The 22,542-nt window shown below is 37.5% G+C and overlaps 1 protein-coding gene across 14 annotated transcripts in view; it reads right to left on the bottom strand.

Annotated features, from left to right (window-relative positions):
- Positions 1-22,542, bottom strand: part of RBMS1 (RNA binding motif single stranded interacting protein 1) — a 154,893-nt gene continuing 132,351 nt past the window's right edge. For 4 of the 14 annotated variants that reach the window (XM_040561743.1, XM_040561734.1, XM_040561738.1 and 1 more), the window contains exons 6-14: positions 20,339-20,418; positions 11,564-11,670; positions 10,605-10,654; positions 10,419-10,512; positions 7,816-7,866; positions 5,592-5,702; positions 4,853-4,933; positions 3,557-3,641; positions 1-751 (exon numbers count right to left, since the gene is read on the bottom strand). In XM_040561743.1, coding sequence (XP_040417677.1) covers positions 3,564-3,641; positions 4,853-4,933; positions 5,592-5,702; positions 7,816-7,866; positions 10,419-10,512; positions 10,605-10,654; positions 11,564-11,670; positions 20,339-20,418 — 652 coding nt within the window. In that variant the 3' untranslated portion in view covers positions 1-751; positions 3,557-3,563. Of the gene's footprint in view, positions 2,566-3,556; positions 4,934-5,591; positions 5,703-7,815; positions 7,867-10,418; positions 10,513-10,604; positions 10,655-11,554; positions 11,671-20,338; positions 20,419-22,542 lie in introns of all 14 variants that reach the window. The other 10 variants (XM_040561739.1, XM_040561731.1, XM_040561737.1 and 7 more) reach the window with 6 other exon arrangements.

The raw sequence follows: 22,542 nt of genomic DNA, 5'->3' as shown, positions 1-22,542 counted from the left end.
TTAAAAAAGCCAAATTTTCAGCAATTTTTATTGACTACCTTTAAAAGCCCTATGCTGCTGTTTTACAAGGCATAATAGACCAGCTCATTTGGTCAAAGCATTCTACACCATTAGTTTGGACTACTTACTGAAACAGCTACAGCATCGAAAGATTTAAGGCAAATTGGAATTTATAGAAAAGGATAAGACACTTCACACTACATTAAAAGAAAAACAGAAAGCTAAAAGACCAGACACTATAACTGCAACACAGCACTAAAGCAACACTCACACACTGCAAGCACAGAACATCATCTTAGATGTTTTACTATTTGAAACTTCAGAAAACCCATTTCATACAATTAAAAAAAAAAGAAGAAAAAGAAAAAAAGAAAAGAAAAAAAAAGGAAACAAAATAAAAATAAACCAAAACACAAATTCTGTCATGCACATGAATAAGTCTTTGTGGTCATCTGTGCATACCCAGAAATTTGATTTTTTTTTTCTTTTTTGCGTCATAACACTTGATAAAAATTTTTTTTTTTTACTAAAATAAACCTGTTCATGGGAACAGCTACTAGATGAATTTAAGGTTTTTCTTATGCACCTTATAGAACTTATAGCAAAAATAGTTTTAGTTGATTTCATTATAAATAACATTTTCAAGAACCTGTGCAAAACTGTCAATAATTCCTAAAGCACAATTGATCAGTAAAATCCATGATTGTTTCAGCCTTTGCACCCTTCTCCAGGCCAGGTCAACACTGGACATCTGCAACACAGAAAGGTCAGAGCTAGAGCAGAGTTGCGAATTGCATTCATTTTTCTACTGTAGCTGTCTACAAGCTAAATTATTTCCTATTTCAGACAGCTGTGAGCAGACTACGTGAATCTGAGCACAGATCTGAGAAGCAAACACAGGCGGCTCTACAGGTGCTTGTCACTTGCCAGGATACAGTCTTCCAGCGTATTTTCCCCCTTTATCTCTAATAAAGATAAGCATGCAGAATGCCCACCGAGGAACTGGAAGGCTGCATTCAAAGCTATCTCCTTTCTTGCTTTGTTAGGGTTGTTTCCTTTCAGCTGACCAAAAGTAGCTGAGTATGTGAGCATACTGCTGCTGCATCCCGAAGGCTTTTGATCTCTGGAAAAGGAACACAATTTCCTTCTGGTGCAGCCGTAGGGAGGCTAAGCACAAGGTACTGCAGCTAATGCAAAGACAGCTACCGTGCCTGGTAGATAGTTAATATTTAACAGTAATTCAGGGTTCATTAAACTTTAAGGGAGACTTCTCCATTTACTATATTGGCTTATATTGCCAGATGGGTTTTAAAAAATGCTCAGCTAATGAAAAGTTAAGACAACTTTTGAATTTTTTAAGGCAAGTCTGTTAATTTAAGGTTTGTATATTTGTAGGTGCATATACAGTTATAACACACTTTTTTCAAGTCCCTTTGACTATTTTGATATAGTAGCAGCTTTTTTGAAAAGAAGCTACTAAATGTATTTGGTAAGGGTATACTAAATTTATTTGGTAAGATGCTGGGTATTTCTGATAGACCGCATCAGCTTATGTGAATGTGCTAGTTGTCATTTACCACTTATTTATGGCAATATGTATGCTGACTTTCAACAGGGCATTTCCAAAAGTGCTGTGCACGCATTTAGAACGAAGTTTCAATTTGTCAATAGTGACAAAACCACAACAATTAAGAGACCGCAGCGTTCACTGTATTTAGGGCAAGAAATAACCGTCAATTCCCTCCCCTTCACCTGTCTGAAAAGTGACAAGTACCGGCATGCTCTAGGGACAGAAATACCAAACGCCATACTCCGAGGCTGAAATCAGTTGAACCATATTAACCTTCCCCACGTGCCCGCTCCCACTGCCACAGTCACTGCACACACAGATTTCCCTGTGCAGATAAACACAGGTAGCAGTACTTCTGAAGAATAAAAATACATGGAGGACTGGCTTACAGAAAAAGCCCAGAGCTGCTCACAGAGCTCAGTATGCTACAGAGTCGTTGTTACAGAACGCGTCTCAGATGGCAGCACATCTCATCCTTTCAGGAGACTACGTGCTGCTCCTCCTATGGACCCAGTCTATGGGAAAGAGACCGACACGCTGATGGAGAGGCAGGGTGCGGAGATGCCGTGCAGGATTCTGCTTCCCCGTCTACCACAGATCTCTGTTTGTAAGAAGGTTTTACATGCCCACAGGGAAGACTTAAGGCAAAACAAATAATTCCTTGAAAAGTGGTTAACACCAGCCAATAACCTTGGCATGGGAAACATGCAGGAGCCATGGTTTTAACGCTAGGAGATGGAGAACGAGAAGAGTCTGTGGCTTTGCTTTCTCCCTGCCCTGGAAGAAAATCAAGGATGTGGGCTTTCTCTAGATGCAGGCATTTGGCCAGACTAAAATAATAAACACAGGTCATATGTTGTGCTATGCAGGCTGTGCCATCTGTTGAATGTGCGAAGTTTCCCAATTGGTTCATTTCTATCTTTACATACTTGAACATATAAGTTGTTATGCCAATAATGGGGATGAGAACAGTGTTGTCAAATAACACAGCTGACCTGCAAAATCAAAGGTGATGGCAAAATGTGTGTACTGTTAGATCAATACATTTTAAAGAGAGTATCACACAATTAGAAAACCCTCGCACATAACTGTTTATAGTTTTTAAGTACCTTAGAAATGCCATGAGGGCTTTAAACAAACACTTCTAAGACCACCTCTAGTACATTATTGTAGCTGAATGGAATTTTTCAGTATGAGGTCTTATAAGATTTGATAAAATATTACGTAGTCCAGTTGCCTGATTTACAAAGCACCCAGAAAAAGATGAGTTAGGAAAGAACCAAATTTCAGAATTCTAAAACATGGAGGATGGAGATGGGGATGGTTACTGCAAACAGTATTTTCAGAATGGCAATCTACAGAAAGCAAAATGCTATATGGAAGGAGTTAGGATAAAACTAGTGAATGGTTAGTAGGGAAAGGCCATGCAAGCAGAAACACAGGAAACCTGCATCAGGAAGATAAATAAATAACTCTGGAATTAGAGCCAAACCAGGACATGGACTAAAAAGTAATTGACAAAATTCTGGACCAAACTGCTGCTTCATAGAATAAAGGATGAGCAGGGAAGTCTTTAAGAGAATAGGTGAAAGCAAGGATTTCTACCAGACCACCCTCCTGCTTACTCAGTAAGTCAGTTGCAAAGCTGCTTGCAAACCTGGTATGTTCTGCATAGATGTTTTTTCACTAATTCATTGTTATTCTTGTACACAGCATGCTGTATACAAATGAACAAATTAAAATAGAACATAATCCAGATATGCTATAGAGAAATTATTAAAGTGCTATAACTCATAATTCATTAAGTCACTTCTGGAACTCCTCTTCCTTGCTTCTAATCTGGCCAAATTTGAATTAAGTGTCTGGCCCCAAATATTATCAATGTTATTTATATGACATAAAAAAGAATTTTCATACAGAGTACTGTATGTTATGGAAAAAACATCCTTGAATTCACATCTTTCATGTGACAGGATGAGCCCCTACCTCACAGTTACTTATTTTGTTGATATGTATATGGAGAATGGTCACTGGACGTCTCTACTGTAACCTGCTGTTGACCACTGGCTTCCTGCAAAGGAAGAGGGAGAAAAGACATGGGAAACAAAATCAGGTAGCATTACCTGCAATCTGTATCTCCATGCAATTTGTGTAATTAACAGTCTTAAAGTCTGAAACCCCACATTTCCCAAGTGGGGTATTCCAATTCCAAATTTAAATTGTTAACTTCACATTGATTTACATTTAAGTAGATAAGAAAAGCAAAATGATCATGCAAACCTTCTATTTCTTCAGCTGTTTTGACATTAATTTAAAAACCTTCACCTTATAGAAATAAATACATAAGGGGAGCAAATAACTGCCGGTATATTTTCTACCTGCAAATGTTAAAGAGCATTCTGCCCTCTGTTTTGAGGGGCAGCGAGAAGAATGAGATCTACTTACTACATGTATAAACACTATCTCTTTGAGTATCATGGTGTCATTGGCACTAGATAAGACAAAGAATTCTAGTTGGAACTTTGCACATGAACCCCCAGAGACCAGGGAATTAATTCAGCTGAGGTGCTCTGATAGTGTGCAAGCAGCTAATTACTGAAAGTCTTTCTCTGACCCACTCTAGCAGATGAGTAAACCGAACCAAACAAGTTTTAGTGTTTCTCAAAAATACACTGTGAAATTAAACATTTTTCTTATAAACTCTGGAAGAGACTGTCTAGCACTCACTCTGTATAAAAGAGCTGCAGTATGCCTTCTCTAGCTCCTCTGTTAAGAAAATACTAATCCATAAAAAAGTGGAAGGTAAGTCAAAATAGCAGGCAGACTACTGTCTAGCATTTAGTTGTGATTTTTAGACGGAGTTGCAGAGGGTTTTCTTTGGTAAATATGAACAGTACCCTGAAATCCTAGGGCAAAATTAGGATTCTTTCCAAAAAATCACAATCAGGGTTTGTTGTTCACTGGAAAACTAAATGGAGATCAAAACTACAGTATCCCCCCCGGTCTTGTTCCTATTGGCAGTTACATTTCACAAAACGCAAAGCTTGGCTGAGCTACAGTCATACAGGAGACCTATCTGCTATAAGTAGAAACCATTCTTTGTTATAATACTAATCATTTGAGTTAAGAATAATGACACTTCATAGTTTTAATATACAATGTATTCATAGTATGTTCACAGTTAAAATGCTTTGATTGGTAATTCTCATTGGGAAAAATAATAATAATAAAAAAGAGTATATTCATGTCTCTTATTTCTGGTCTTTTATAACATATACTGACCTCAACAGGAACCGCTGCTGTCTGGACATGTGTATATTGGGGTATGTAGGCTCCTTGCATAGCTGTTGTGGCTGGCATGTACTAAAAAGAGACAGTCCATTAAGTTGAGTTGAAATCCCATGTCAATTTAAGAGTATTCAAAATACCTGTCATGACATTATTTAATAGATATTGAATGTTTCCCTCAAAAATAATGCGTGAGAAAAACTTTCCTGTTTGAAATCAACTGCTTTTTCAGAAAAGTGAGATATGTTCTTAAAAAAAAAATCAAATTTAGCCTTCAAAGACTAAGCAAAGTATTTTTCTCTCAGTTAATCCCTATCATCATCTTCTTTTTTTCTTTTTCTAAATACTCTCTACTCAGAAAAGATGGGTCCTTCAGTTTAGAGGCTAGCCTGCATCTCTTCTTTTGGTCTCGTTTCTGTTGCACCCTATGTATAACTTTCACCAACTCTGATCTTCTGAAGAGTAAAATTAACTGTTGGTTCTTTTACATTCCAGCTCTGGAGTCACCTCCTGGGTTCTTTTCATTTGCTTTATCTAGTTTGTTTACATTATTTCTGACCAGTTAATAGACTGAATAAAAAATGCCGAACCTGATTTATATATGGAGTCTGTTCTTAATGTTTTATTGAACGATAGAGGATTTTTTAACATGTAAAATGCACATGCATATTTTGATCTACACGCAATATTTTCCACTTGCAAAAGTTCTATTTTGTATTAAATTGCTACATACTGTTCCAGTACTGCCTAATGAAAGATGACTCATCTGCTGTGTCAGAGGGCTTATCATTGATGCAGGCTGTAGTGACATGGTATGGTCCATGGAGGGAGTCAGTACAGCACCCTATTAAAACAGAGAAAGAAATGATTAAGGCAACACTCAGATTTTAATTACATTTTTGATTTGAGTCTAAGTATAAGCTATCCTTCCAAGGGGATATACCACAAATTCTCGTTAGTCCAAGGCACTGACTGACTCAGGACACACGTCTTGGGCATTTTGTTGCACATACGTTTTGCACAGTTTGATAATTGTACTGCATTGACTTCCTATTGAATGTGCAACTTACACACAGTGCACTTGAGACACCTGCTGAAAACACTCTAAAATTAGTTTAACATCTGAGTTTAACCACATGTTGACCTTACACTAAAAACTGGCACCACTACCAGGTACAGATTTGCTTAGCTTTGGAATTTCAGGTTTTAAGGAGAAACTTTTGTCTCATCTTTAGAAATGGCGGCTTTGGAGGAACATCTCTGTTAGGGGAATTCTACATGCACCCATAGGATGTTCACACACAAGACAGAGCTGCCCTACTGAAAGGCAGGTTTCATTAGCACACAAATTTTTAAAGAGTGGGTTAGCAAAGCTGATTGGTTCTTTTGTGAAAATACCAGCTACCAGAATGGCTCTATCACTCTTGTACTATTTTGTTAACTCTATAAAGAGTGAATTATAATTTTTAAACACTCAAGATTGCTTAATATGCAGGGCACACTTGTAGGGTTTTCAGAGTTATCTGAAATGGAAGATTATCAACAGATCTCATTTTACCAATCATGTTCTGCAAAAACACATTTCCAAATACTTTGTATGAGTTGTGCTTGCAGAAGTGTTGATTAAAATTGATGGAAGTTCAAAACTGACAGAAATAATTGTGGTGTACTGAAAGCCAGTACTTAGAATCTGTAACTATTCCTTAAAAAGAAAAAAAAAAACCCTACAGAGTATAGCTGGAAAAACAACCATGTGACCAGTGTAGCTGAAATGAGTCACAGGCACATCAAACACTGAAAGAATTTCCTGTCTGTAGACTGCAGGCTTCTCTGCAAAGCAAATGAGTAAGACAGCACTAGTCTTTGCACAGGCCAAAACTAAAACTTAAGGCAGGAATCTAGATCTTTATTTTCAGCTACAAAATCTCATATTGTGTACCTCTAAAACTGATATATCTTATAGTGTTAAAACATATTAACTTGTGTCTTTTACAGCATAATTTGTAAGATTATTTTTTATGAAAATCTGTGTTGACAGAGAAAAGTTGAAACCAGTTGTGCATGTGTTTAACATTCAAAAAACACAAATGCAACAACAATGAAGTGCGTGAGAAGGTGCTCTGGTTCAGTACCACCTTCTCTGCACGCACAAGAAGAAAATGTTCTGCCACAAAGATTTACGTTCCATAATCTGCATGGAGAGGTTAACTAAAGTCAGGACAATAGCCTTTCTATACCTGGAAACAGACTTGTTTGTTAACTGCAAGAGATATATGAAAGTGCCTGTTCTTATTTGTAATGCTCATATCAACCAGTCTTATAGTTTGCAGATAGAATAGTACTCAATTGGCAAATGACATAGATAAGAAGCAAAACATCACGTGAGAGTATAGATTAGAATACCTGACAGTCTGGTATAGATGCCACAACCAAAAGTATAAGGGGAATAGCATTACTCATGAGTGGTGTAGCCAGAACAGGCTATGCAGGTTTTTTCAATTGAGTGCCTGTGGTGCCATTTATATCGCCACATCCATCTATCTGTCACGAATTATCCAGTCTGAACTACTCTAGAGCTATTCTAGAACCTTTAGTCTTCAACTGCAGCTTTTGATAGGTACACAGTATGTAAAGCATTGGTATCTGCAAAATGTTCTTCATTTAAAAAAACAAATTTAAAAAGTTTCCTCAGGATGTTAACTTGGTAAATCTAATTGTCCTCAACATCTTGATACCCTGAAGGCAGTTATCTTTTTTTTTCCTAATAAGATGAGGCCCCAGTTCAGGTTAGGATCATCCCTTCTCTCTTCTGTTTTCATCCATGATTTAATCATCATGATGCAACTGTCAAGACTCTGGAAGTTACTGGGTGGGAAGTGGCCTATTTCTTGTTGTTTAAACTACATAAAGTATTTAGACAATCAGTAACACAACAATGGAGAAGCATAAAAACTTACTGGGTGCTGCATTATATATGGTTGAGGCTGCATCCAAGAAGGACTCTGAACCTAGAACAAAATTGGCATTTTATTATTCTTTTTAATGAAGACACTGCAGTATGTTATTCCCCTCCTCTTGCAGCTGGCATGTTTTGTCTCAAAAAAAAAAGATTACCCAAATGCTTAAATCAAGGCAAGATGCCTAACTTTGCATAACAAGGTAAATTAAAAGGAGTAAAAGGTACTCTAATAGGTTATATGATTGTCTTAGGTAAAAAGAGCTGGTTGCAACAGCTCTTTGAAAAAATGCGCTGCAAGAAATATTAAAGGCTAGATGAAAATGCTTCCTCTTCTTGTCCTGTAGGTACCATTTGCGTAGGATAAAGCAGGATTCTGACCTGCACCATGCAGAAGTGACTCACCACTGCTGCTAGACATTTAAAACCCCTTAAACTCCTGTCATCTTCCCCAGTGTCCTGTGAACAGGACAGATAGACAGACCACTTGAAAAAATCAAGGTGAGGTGAGGTGCTTTCTGCAAGACTGAAACATTTCTTCCCTGCTTTTGGCATTGACTTTCAAACCAAAGTAATTTTTTATTATTATTATTATTTTTCAAGCAGAAAAAGTGCAACCAGGAGTTCAAAAACTGAATGGTAAAAAAGAGAAAACACTTGAACCCTCCCTTTCCCCAGGCAAAAGCTTAATGGCAAAAAACACTGGTACAGCCTGACTAAAGCTTTGGCTAATCTACTCCCTCTATGATAGTAACTGGCTTAGTACTGTCATTTGGGTATACAGGAGTTGTAGAAACAAACACTGGCCAAAGTTTTATTAAATTTGTTTACCTTTAATAAGAATATGTCTAGGAACAGGTTATACCATGCCTCAAAGAAAAAATAAATAAATCATGCTTTCATGATATGTTCTGTTGGGTAGATGACAGAATGCTGCCAGTTTCAGTGGAACAGATCAGTAATGGCGATGTGACTAATGCTTACATTGTGAAATTCTCCTGGCCAGGAACCTCCTTCCTCCCCGCTACAGAATGCCTCAATTTAATTTTCAATTCCTATTACTGTGGCACTTTAGATATCACGACGTTAGTAACTCCATCCACAACAATTTAAGCTCTATGTCATGTATACCGAAACACTGGTAACAACATTTTGGGAAACATACAGTATTGTGGCCTGCCTGTCTCAATAAGCCCAGAAAAGTGACACTGTACTCCCCAAGAAGCACGTTTCCATGCCAACTTTCAACTTTCACTTAGATTCTGAATATCTGAGAGTCTTATATCGATTCATAATTTATGTTTTAATAAAGAACAGCTGCTAATTCCACTGGAATACTTTTCTGGGTAAGAGATTGCTGTAATTTTTAAGATACTGCTGTACAAAGCAGAATGATCCCATATACTGAAAAATACAGTACTGAGAGCAAACATTTTGTTGCTTAAGTCACCTCAGAAATTCATACAAAATGAATCCAGCTGCCCTTTATCCCAGAGCACACACCTCCTACATAACTCTGCTCATGCAAGAAGGCAATAGACCTCCAGATTAATATTAGACAATATTCCTCATTGCTCTCACCTAGAATGGGAAAGTACATGGGTATTTCTGCCCAAAAATACTGACAAGATGGCCCACAGGTAGAAAACTTAGGTGTTAAACAGTGAAATGCCAAAATAGGTAATCATTTAGCTAGTGTTGTGATAATTGGCATGTCTCAAGTAGTAATTACCAATCAGACAGCTGAGACTGCCATGCTAGTTGATTAAATGCAAGTTTGTAAACTGAAGTGTACGATGGCATAAAATTGAGCATTCCTAACTGATTTCCATCAAAGTACAAAAACTGCTTCATGCCATTTCTCAGCATGTTGCATTGTCAATACCCTGTAGTGGGGACCTGAGACAAGACCTGTAAAAACGAGAAAAGAGACCCCTTTTCAGGAAAACTTTGGATTGGGCCCTAAGAACAGAAAATGTACACGATTAATATCTATTGTCCAAAATAAAGTAACTTTTGGTTTTAAAAAAACCAACAACTCTAGGCTATGAAACGCTTTACTCCTAATGTGAAAGCACTGAATTTGAACACTCATACAATCAATTCAGAACTCTTTTTCAAATTTCCTTCTCTAATGTTAAGCCTGTTTCTGTAGCTTTCTTAGACCACCTATGAAACACGATTGCTGGACTTTTTTTGGTGTGTGCTGAAACAACTTGAAGAAAAGTTCAAAATCATGGAGAAATATCTTTGAAGTAATATTTACCTAAACCAAGAAAAGTTTAAATAAAGAATGATTATTTTAAAGGTACATTATTGACATTAAAAGAATGTGACCATGATATGCAGAAGTGGCTGCAAACACCGTAGCCATCACCACACAATTTAGAGCCTTTGTTTGGCGGGACGACACATATGTCATTAAATCGCTGTGCTTCCTGAAACAAACACACCTTTAGTTTTTAAAGCCTTCAGTCTCATGCTGTACAGCATGGAGACCATTAAAATGCAGCATTATTAGAGAATGCAGAAAACCAGATGTATGTAGCAACTGATAAATAAACTCCAGTGAATCATTTCAGCTACTAAGTTCTAAATACAAACCTGGTATGTGGAAACCGGCGAAGCAATATATGGCGTAATAGATGTTTGAGTGATCATTCTGTTTGCTGTAATACTGTAGGGTGATGGATAAAATCTAGAAAAATATAGAAATATTTATTAAATGCCAGTTTTATGCATTTTTCATAATGCAAACATTTTTTCTTAGTGTGCCAGTATTTAACATACCCATTTTGTAAAGCAGCTGTGGTTGGATCATAAGTGAGTGTCATTCCAGCCTTTAAAAAAACAGTGGAAAGAAAGAGTTGACATGATCTATTTTGATTGTAAATTATTTCTCTTAGTCTTTCATTAGCTGTATTGTTTTTAACTGAAAATTTGTACTGAGATAGTTTATTATTGTACAGTTAGGGAAAGGTTAATTGACAGAAGTAATTATAAAGACAGTCAGTGATATTGGCTAAAAGTACAAGTTTCCAAGGTCCCAGCGAGAACAAAATGCAATCTATGAAATACCTGGCTTACAGAACATGCATGTGTTTGAGAGGTGGGGCATGAAGATGATTATGTTAGGGTGTTGCCTACAATATATTAACTATAAAAATGAATGGAGAGTGCTGTTTTCAGAAGACACATTTGAATTTTGTTGTCTCATACGTAAGAGTTGTCTAGGTTTGGTAACCACAGAAAGTCTATGAAAGTATTATCTTGAACATTGAAGATTTTAAAAAGTTTTGACAAAACCAAAAATTTAATGCTGCACTGCACTAGTACACTGTTTTAATTTTAGAAAATGGACATGCATTTCAGTTCTTCATTAAAAAAAGGGATTATTTGTTGATTATTATTTTTTTATATTGGGATTATTATTATAAGTTGTGTTCCAGATAGCTCTACAGTATCCGAAAGATAGTTCAGGTATATTCCTGACCAAGGTGAAGGAAATGTTATTGTTCACTTTAATGAGGTAGGATTTAGTGTTTCACATTTTGCTTTTTTTTTTCCCCCCTCTTAAGGAAGGTACATTTAAGTATTTTATAGAGTTGCAAACTGTCAGGCAAGAGTTGCTTGCACATTTTTAATATGCCAAAGTGCCGAGCCAAGAAGTCTCAATGCCTATCATTTCCATAAGTATTCATTATTGTACACCCACACTAGAGCTTGAAGGGAGGACTTACAAGTCTCACCTCGCCTTCTCTGTGCCATGCTCTTCCATTCTGTATATATTTATTCTGATTCTGTCTCTTTTTCTGTCCTCCATCAGCAAACTTGCACAATAAGGGTTCTGCAGGAACTGAGAAGAAAGAAAGAACATTACTTGCAGTAGTATTCACATACAGGTATTCAGTGTTCCAAGTGAGGTATATGTCTTGCAATTTAAATTTTGAATATTACAGTTAAATAGCACGAATTCTCACTACAGCACCAATGACTGTTTTGCTGCCACACACACAGAGAGCACCTGGAACACCTTATGTCTTTGATTTTAAAGTACTGCTCCAAAGCCTATTGGAAAGAAACATGGTCTGTATGTCCTGACTACATCTGTTCTGAGTATTAATGAGAACTGTCATTTTAACGCTGAGCTTTGCCTATAAGGAGGGTGAAGAATAAATCTGCGAAAAGGGCTTTAAAATATTTCCCCCGACCTTGGAGGTTTCAGCAATATCCCAAAACTTCAAGTGGCTCTGGTCATCCAGAATGGCCTGGGAGCTGGCACTGTACCTCCATTTAGTCTAATCTGCTGGACAGAGTGGTACCTTTATCTCCTGCCACCTTGCACTGAAAAAATGCCACAACTTTCCATTCCCTTTTTATCTCCACTCTACAAAGAGCACACAATGCAACCAGAAATTCTTCAAGATTTTTATTCTATCTTGTTCTTTGCAAAATGCCATGAAATGGGATTGCTATATTTTTTTAAAAGTTTTGTCATAACATAATCCTTGCCATGACTTCAACATCAGTGCTGAAATTCAAGCAACCAAAAGAAAAGTTTGCATAGTGTTCTTCCCCTAGGACTGGCTTAAAGCGCAGAAGTTCCTGCGTATCCGTGGCTGAGGCACAGCTCTGCTACAGCCACATCACACCACACCCTCCCTAATCACAGGGTGGAAGCTCTGTTATGACTTGGATATGAACACTTCTCTGCCAATAATTCCTGAGACATGAGCTGTCTAAGCTTTAACGTGACACTCCTCTAAGTCGTTCTCTGTTTGGAAACACCTGAATGAGACGAGGTTGGATCTGACAACATGCAAGTGTCCCAGTGCAAAGTAAACACATGGGGGCTGGGGGATACTGCGCGCAAAAAGGCAACCCAGAGGAAAACGTTAGCATATCTATATCATGCAATAAAATCTATTAGTACAACCTTGACCAGCGCTGACATACCCTTCATTCTGCCTGCATTTAAAAAAATTATTAGTTCTTCTCTTAAGTCAGAGTAACAATGAGTATTAAAAACCTCAGGGGACTGATAGCCTGGCAAAGAGCACGACTCTTAAACGATTGGCACAAAACTAACACAGCCTGCTGGTCTCCAAGTCATCACTGGTTTTGAATGGCATACATGAAATACTAGCTCTGGTTCTACTGGGAAAAATCGTGCTTCCTATACGATACATTTTTGACAGCCTTCTTCATAAAAGGTGGATGGACTGGGAGGCAGAACTGGTATGGGTTTGCCCGTCTCATCTCTGGGCTTGACCACACATCTTCAGAGATGTGTACCACTGCAACCAGTAGGCTGTTAGTCAACAGTCAAATCACTTTTATCTCCGAGAGGCAGACTTTAGCACATGACAACTGAATTAACTTAAAATGGATTATCTTACAGAGAATGGTAATTAAAATCCTACAATCATAAAATAAACTAGGAGAAGGTTAGGCTAACAACTCTGGAAAAGATATTGGAGACCTATGAAGAGTAAACACACAAGGAAGTAACAGAAACCCTAAAGCAGGAGACAGAAACTGGACAGCATGGTCTTCAAAATTTTGCATTTCTAAGGGGATTTTTTGCATTACCAGAGGTGAGTTTTGTTTTGGGGTTTTCTAGAAAGAGAAGCCTTAGCATATCTGGGGCAGAAAGTTACTATATTGATATGCTGAAGGACTAACTGATGTTGGTCAGATCACACAGCATTTTAATCCACATGTAGTTCTACCGAAAAATGGAGTTAATCTCAGAAGATATTGCTCAGTATGGCTAAGGATGTCAAGTTCTGGTCTGAAATTATTTTGACTCTCTGATTTTACATGGTGAGGAAAAAAATACGCCAGAAAGAGAACACTGAGATATACATAGTTAACTACCTTAGATGAAAAAAGCTATTCCCCAAGTTGAATATTTGTCTCTGACTATTTATGAATTATTTCAAACCACCTAGTACTGTGAGAAGCACATGCAACTTCCAAAATACACACTATAAATTTTTGGATAAAGTCAAATGAAAGTGGCTTGAGAACAGCATATAAAGGCATCAGAAAATACTAGAGGTTTCTAGCCCTGTGATTCTGTATTATAGCACTCACAGGTAGTAAATACTTTATTTAAAGCCACATTATGCCTTCGTTAAAAGACCCCATGATGAGCTGTCCAAAACTCTTCTGAAATGGTTATTTGGGCTTATATTTCCAATCATTGTCTAAAGATAAAGATAATTTATTTTGAAAGTCAGAGCAAATCTGTTCAACTGTTTGAATAAAAATTTCATAAAACCTTATTTTAAGAATATTAATTTTTTGTCATTAGGTGACTGAAAACAACTTAATTTTAAATGATGAAACATTTGTGTAGCAGAAGCACTCCCTGACAAATTTAAAAAGACAGAAAAAATTGAAGAAAAATGATCCACATCTGTTGGACTGTGCACATGTAATATCCAGCACATGCAGCCATGGAAAAAAATAAAAAATAAAAGAAAAAGAAAAAATAAATCAATTTGTGATTTCCAGAAGTTTGCTATCCATCTTATTGAATGTAGATCTGGTTATGTGAACCCGTGTGTTTCTGACCTTCCAGCTTCTTTGCTCCTAACCGTGTCCATAAATGAAGCCAAATGCTATGAAAGTTCCAGTTTGCATTAAAAAAAAAAAAAAAAAAAGCAGCCAACTGTCTACTTAATACCACCAACTGCTGTGAGAATGCTCTATAGCCTTTGCCTTCCCTGACTCCAGTTCAAGATCTGAATGCTGATGGGAAGGACTGCTGCAATGGAAAGCCAAACTACAGCTTTTGGCTGCTCTTCCATACTTGTGACCTGAGCACCACCTACGTTCACTGCTTCTAGAACACAATGACTGATGGTCATCAGAGGGCGATTCATGCAAAGGAAATAAACCTTCACAGGAGCTGAGTATGATCTATTGATCCCCCTCCCACAGAAGAATGATCACAGCCCTTAGTCTCTTCAGAAATTTATTTCTTCAGCTTAGCTTCCCTCCTGTTTGTCATAAGATACGTAAGTTATTCTCTCTCAAACACATACAAACATGAATATGTTAGATATATACAAACTAAAAGCTCCAGCAAGCCCTACAGACCAGTCAAACAATCTTTTTTTTTTGTGGTTCAGGAAGGAAGGGAGAGTCATTTTTATTGTTTAATTGTTGGGAAGTGTGCAGGCCCAGCAATGAAGGGAGCCATTAATCACACAGTGATTTGTCTGTATGTACATGACAGAGGCACAGTATAAATATTCGGAGTTGCATGCATGGCTAAGAGATGGCTGATTTAGAAGGCTATGACTTACAATGGATTTATGCTTCCACAGCTGAAACACTATGTGTAAAATGCCCACTCTGCTGACACTTAATGAAAACCAGCAGACACCCTCCGTAGTATGGAGATGTCTGATGAGCTACTGCCACAGAGACTGTAACTGTGCACTTCTCAGTGCTTTAACAGCAGCCCAGGGCTTTAAAACCTGGCTGTGGAAAGTGCTGGGCAGCTCTCCTTGCCCTGAATCACCCTCTTCTAGGACTAATGTCTTAACAGAAGAAAGATGTGAGCATAATGTTAGAGAGTAAATACTTCCCTGTCACACACATGTTGTGCACATATGTACATTAGAATTCAGTCTTCATCTGCTCAGTGTCTACCCAAATACACACTGGGTGATATGATGAAACACGAGAACAAGATTGATGTTCTTGTATTGGGCTTCACGTCTGCACTCTTGACTTTACATGGCTAATTTTAACGACATTTCATTAAGTTCTCATTTTAGATACAGAAAATTGCAACAAAAGCTTTAAAATACTATTCCTTTATTCAGTTTTCTGCTAACCTGAATCTTTTAGAAACTTTCATTGCATATTTTCTAGTGACAAAGCATATGAGACTAATGAATTCTAACAGCACTTTAATGATGCAGGAAGCCTGTATGGCTAGAAACATTTGCCAAAAGCTGTGGGAATTAAAAAAAGAAGTTGTGCAACCCAAGATCTCAAGTATCAGTAGCTTTGTATGTTTAAAGAGAAACAAAGTATATGCTCCTCACACCATCCTAATCTTTACTGAAATGCAGTGTTCAGGGTTACATTTCTCTGATAATTTACACAGTATTTAATAATTTGTCAAAGGGCTACATTTTGAGTGTTTTTAAGCAGCATTTTTCTTTTCCTTTCCCAATGTTGCTCCTTAAAACTAATTATGAACTATGAGAATTAGAGCAGTAAAAGCTTCTAATCCTTGATCTAATGGGTAAAATCTTGGCTCTGCTGCCTTCAGTGTATCAATCAGGACTAACACCAGCACTGTGACCTCTCGATACCCTTTATCAGTGGTTGTCAGACTGTGGTTCATGGACTATTCCTAAAGGGCCTGTGGAAGACAACTAAGAAATGTGAGTTTATGGTCAAGTGGCTGGAAGTCACTATACAGAGATCTGCAGTGCTGGATACTTTTTAAAGGTAAGCAAGTAAGGTAACTACTTCAAGGCTCCATTTTCATTCCTCTCCTGCACTAGACAGACATCGAAGATCAGAACCATTTCAAGCAGTGACGCCTACCACACCTGGTACACCTCTCCCTAACCTATGTCAAGAGCACTGGCAGGAGCAGGGCTCTCGCACTTGTCTCCAGTTTCCTCCTTGAAACAAAACTGGAGTGATCAATATCTTCACTCTAAGTGGAAAGAGGAAGGTGGGTAACTGATAATCTGTGACCTTTGGGTCATCACCATAACCCACCAGTCCTGAAGCCAAAGAAAAAATACTATGGGTTGCTCAGCAAAAATGTTCTCTGCCTTTCTTCCATTAAAACAAAAATATCATGTATGTTACTCTTCAGTAAAAGAGGTATGAAAGAATCTAACAAACATAAAACTTTTGTAGTTTTTTACCTTTATAATGAAAAAAATGCTAAGGGAGACAAATACACTCAGCCTTAAATACCTTGGTGTGTCCTTATGTGTTCTACAACACAACTGCTTTCTGTAATTATTTATACAACTATTCTCATGTATCATCATGCAGCTACACGCTGCTGTGATAGGGAGGAGATGCCTTTCATGATTTTGCCCAGCAGATCATTTCTGCAATTGTTTTGGGTCCAGCACAAAACAAGAAGATAGTAAATCTTAAATACATATTTTTAGTGAGGGAAGCTAAGCATGTTGTCTCTGTTGTCACTACTCTTCTTCTATGTCCTGGCTCCTTATACTAGTTTAGTCTCTCTTTCCCCCGATTAACCTCATGAGATTCACGATTCACTGGCAACAGAAAAGTTTAAATATCACAAAGAAAACAATAATTCTTTACGGACAAAAGCAGAACTAAATGCAAAAGTTATTTCAAGATTATAGCAATAATGTAATAAATGTTCAGGTGAAAAGGGTGTGCAATACAAAAGCAAAGTCCTGAGAGAAATGGACAAAATGTAATAGCCCATAAAACAGAAAAAGATATTAAAATAACTTGCATAACCAAGGTACAAACCCCAGACTAGAACGAGCAGTGAAACTAATATACCACTCCTAGGAGTTACAGGATCATACCAACTTGCAGTGCATTTGAAATTGTTCTCTGAGCTAACCTTCCTTCTTCTGGATTGAAGACAAAAGAGGACACACTAAATATTGAATATATTTCATTAAGCTAGTATGAAGCAGGGAAATAAAATCTTAGTAGCTTGTTGCATCTGGGTCCAGCTTGATTAACATCATCGATGCTCAGCATGAGGCACATGTCACTCAAAAAGTCTACAACCGATGCATTTGCGAACCCCCTGTGCTACCCTCAGCCCTCTCAAACTCACAGAAGAGTTTCTGTTCTGTATTCCTGTGTTTCCTACAACTGTGTTTAACCCACTCTACTATTTAAACCCAAACTTAGTTAAAATAACAAAGCTGCATTATGAAAGCATGTTTTTGTTAAACAGATGTTCTTCCTCCCACACCTATTTCATTACAGGCCCTTCTCTCCTACCCTCCTCATCCTGATAGCAGTGTTTTTATAGCCAGCTCCCTTTGCTGATTTTAGCCAAGTTTCTAGGACACAATGTTTTAATTTAAACATAGTTCCAGTTCTACGATTTTATTTTGGATGTATTTGATCTTGATGCTCTATAACCCCCAAAAATGCTAATCTATTTCAAAACATTTTCTTAGCCTTTGTTTGTGCAAGAGCTTTCCCACTGCATCCCCCTTCTCTGTGCAGGTAGTCTAAGACCACAGCAGCCCCATGACTCTGCCCCACTTTTTGGCAGACTGCAGCCTATTATCATCGTGTGCAAGCTGCACCCTCCCATAAGCCTGCATTATTGGACACACGCCTGCTATGTGGTGAGGAACTCCAGGATGAAATTGAACACTGTAAAAATCAAAGGAGCGATACAACTCCACAGCACCAGCATGGAAAAGTACAGCTGGGGCTATAACCTGTGCAACAAAATTGAAGATCTTTAACAAACTTGGTTCGCATGACTCCTTTATACACCTACTCATCTGTAGCATTTTTCAGCATCGTGGAGCGTACGACTCATCTCACTTAACTGACTTTCAGACATTTGGAGTTATTTCATTCTGAGCCACTCATCTAGATACTCTCTGTGGCCATGAAGACAGCTGACAGCAGATACATCAGTCTCCGGAGGTGTGTGCTTCTTTACATGTTTTAGACAGAGAGCCCAAATGACTACGCTGCAGTTGGCAAGTCAGCACCACAGGTTAAAGTCCAGGAGGTGGATTACATCCTGAGACCCCTCTTCAGTTTCACTTTTCTGACAATTGTCAATTCTGTGCAAATTTTCAGTCTCTTTTTCTCTCTATCCGTGCAAATTAATTACTTTCCTGGTAAACATTTTCCTCTACACTCTGCAGAAACCATTCTTATAACTCGGCGCAGCAGCTTGAACATGATAATAAAAGGGTGCAAGTCCAGCTTCAGCAGCGGCCCACCAGGGACAATGATTAACAATGATATGCCTGATGGCTCATTCCCTGAGAACAGCGTAATGCAAGTGAGAATAAGAATGAGCAAACTAAAAAGCACTAATAGGAGGTTCTGTTACAGCTTTTTACTGTCTCTAATTGAATAGAAAGCCCTATATGTTAATTTGAACTCTTGGTTTCTCCATACTTTTTACTCTTAATTATGTCCAAGCCATAGCAGCACTGTAAAACTAATCATGGAGGGTGGATCAGAGCAGAGTCAGCGTTCAGAGAAAATCATTCCATGATCTCCTTGCCCCTAAAGGGATTTTCCGTCTCATAAAACGCAGATTGCTAAATATCTGCAATAGAAAAATAAATGTTACAGCCCCTACGTATAACTAAATTTCAACAAAATAATTGTAGCCTCAGCAATCAATCCCAGTGTAAAGGGTCCACAAAAGCTAGTGAAGTCAAAACCCTGCATTAGATTAATGCTGGTGAAGGGAGTGGTTTCCTGTGCTCTGAAGCAGCCTGCCATCCCTACCGCAGCACAGACTGTCTCAAACTGGAGTAATCTTTCAGGGATGAAGCATGTATGCATTTTTACTAAACAAGCTACATTCTTTTCTGCCTGCTGATGGCTGCTTTCCTCCTTCTCCGTGTCAAGGTCTGGCTCTGGAGAACGTTTCACCAGCGGGATAAAGGTGGCTTCAAGCAACCATCAGCAATGTAATTTGTAAAATTCCCACTTGGGATCTGCAATAAAATGGCTACCAAAAGCAGTCTGGAATGTCAGGCATGTATTCTTTCCTCTTTTATTGTCCTGTTCTCTTTCTGTTTTACTCTGCTGCTCTGAATTTCCTCTCCTCATTTCAAATGTTTATGGAATGTACATTTACTCTCTTAGAAAGAGTGCTGACAAAACAGGCACACTGACGGGGAACGTGGCATGACAGAAAAAAATCGCACTATGTAGTTTCTCTGCGTTTTGCCTTGCACGATGTTTCTAGAACCATTTTTCTTGCTGATCTCCTTTCATCGTCCTGAAGGACCTCAAAGTCTGCTTTGACTTGAGAGTAAAATCTCCCAATGAATGAAAATGCCTGGCATAAATGCACTGCTCAGAATCTATTTTTTTTTATCAAATCTTTTCACAAAATTACTTTGGAAAAATCAACAGATGGCAAAAGTAGTCCATTCTTTTGCCTCTTTGAAAAGATAAATTGTTCATAGACAATCAGCCAAACTCAGTTCTGATACACATACAACACATACTTGTCTCCTGACTTCAGCTGGGATTATGTGGTGTGTAAATTTGTGTACAGCTGGCTCAAGGCATCTTAGCTGGTTGTCTTATCTGCTAGGAGAGAACAGTACTAGATTCCTAGAAAATTTTTGGAGTAGGAAAGTGATATACCGTGTTCCAAGTGAGCAAGTATTACAGTCACCTAACATGAAACAGTTTAATTTTAATAAGCCTGCCTCTGAACGAGAAACCAGATAAAACAATCAGCCTAACAGGCTCCCACTATGTAAGCAGTAACCCATTCATTCATCTTGTTAGAAATATATGCAACATACCAGAAACTCCTGCTGGTGTCTTTATGAATTTTCCATTAAAATGAGCAATCACTGCTTCACATTTTTCTGTTGATTCCATCCTAAGAAAAAAAAATAATTTACATAAATTAAATACTCATCCAGATTCCCACATTTCTGCCTTTTGAAGTATACTTCTTTCTTATTCTTGCTTCACTTTTGTGGCTTGTTTTCCTGTATGAGAGCAACAGAGAGAATGTTTTCTGAGAATACACAGCTTCAGAAAGGTAAAACTGAACTCAGTTAACTTTTTATGCAGTATAAATGCCAAAGTTAACGCCGAACTTCAAATATAATACTCTTATTTATTTAGAGATTACATAGAACATGGATAGCTGTAGTACTTTTGCTGTCTTGAGGAAAGGAGATCAATACACATTCATAACTGAATTCTAAGTGTCCATGATGAATATAACAAATGTTAATGCCATTACTGATAGAGGATGCTGAAGTGTCTGTACAGTTTAAGAGTACAAAACTGAAATATAAACATGCCTGACTGCATGACCCAAACTGCCTTTGCAGCTTTTAGTTTATATGCATCATTACAACTAATTGACGTACCTGTCCCTAATTTAATCATTGTTACCTTCCAAACAGGACCAATAACGTAACAGCTGTGGCTGCTACTGAGAATTTATCCAGCATCCTGAACAGGTTAGTGCACTTATGTTGTCAAAACCAGCCTTAATGGCCTGGGTGGACTATTGGTGAGGTACTGCTAGACTGGGAGTGGCTCCACAGGTTGCAGCTACATCCTTACATTGCAATGTAGATGTGTCGGTCCTAACTACCAGCTTGGACTAAATTGGAACAGATGACTGAGACGTGCAAGGAAAACAAAACATATTTTAATAGAAGAATATATTTTGCAGCTGTCTGCAAGATGACATTTGGGTGTTTAACAGGGATTTTCTTTTCATTTGCTCACTGAGTTCTGTAATGCAGATCCACAAATTATGCCCAATGACCTCAGCAGCAAAGAAGCAGTGCTAGAAGTTAGTAAGTCCTAGTACTTTTGAATTCTGATTGCCTTTCTGCATGGGCCCATGAAATGTAGTCACAGACAACAACCAAAATCATCAAAATGCCAGACTAAACAAAAAGTTTTCTTTATGGTTTCAAAACCACCTTCTAGACAATTTACAGAAGTTCTGAATTCTTGGATCTGAATCAAAGAAATCTATTTTTTTTTCTCATATGAAACAAACAATATAACTTAGTTTCAAAGTCAAGTCTGGACTTGATAAAATATATTATCCTTTATTAACTTAGTAAAATGCTCCCAAAGGCAAGAAATGAAAATCTTTATTTAATGTCTACATGTTTCTTTATGCAGTTTTAATATTTATGTAATAATGTTCCAATATCTACCTTGCAGAAAGGAAGAAATTTTGAGTAGGTATCACAGTAACAACTTATTCTGTAAATTATGTATAATGTATGTAGGTGTGTATCTATAAATAAATAAATATATATAAAATAATAATGCATCTGTATATATAAAACATACAATGCATAATAAAGAACCTACTGATAAAATACTTTAAAGTTAATCGTTCCTAATGCTTTCAGTACCAGTAACATTTTGGATACAAACAAGTCTTTTGGACTTCTACATAAAATTTTAAAACTCTTCTGACCATACTAGAATAAAAGCATTCCTAAAATACCACTGTGGATTCAAGGTAGAGTTAGTAAGAAAGTTTAGAGAGAAAAGACTGCATAAGTTCATAAAGCCTACTGAAATATAGCTGGAATGTTACCGGATTCTGCCCTTTCATTCATAATACCAAGAAGTGAATGCTGTACTTAAGCAAGTACCACTATTTTCAAAATTAGTAAATACAATTTTTGGATACATACTTTGTACATCATCCAAAATCATGTATGCGTGTTTTGTATATGTTTTGTACTGAGTTCATATTCAAACATATGCATATGCTTATATGAAATATTGCCAAATTAAATGTACACAAGAAGTATTAGAAACACTGATTGATTTATTTCAAGGGGACAGGAAAAAAATAGGTAGGAACCACTATTAAATAAAGGAGTATCATCCCACTCTTTCTAATTTTATTCTTTTGTTGTGTCTTCTTGAAAATGGACAGTTTTCCAAGCAAATACATCATTTTGAGGGGGAAAAAATCACAGTCCCGTGAATTACCTATAGCCAACTCACA

The sequence above is a fragment of the Cygnus olor genome, chromosome 6, assembly GCF_009769625.2.
Source record: "Cygnus olor isolate bCygOlo1 chromosome 6, bCygOlo1.pri.v2, whole genome shotgun sequence".
Lineage (NCBI taxonomy): Eukaryota > Metazoa > Chordata > Aves > Anseriformes > Anatidae > Cygnus > Cygnus olor.
This window is presented reverse-complemented; position numbering and strand designations above follow the sequence as displayed.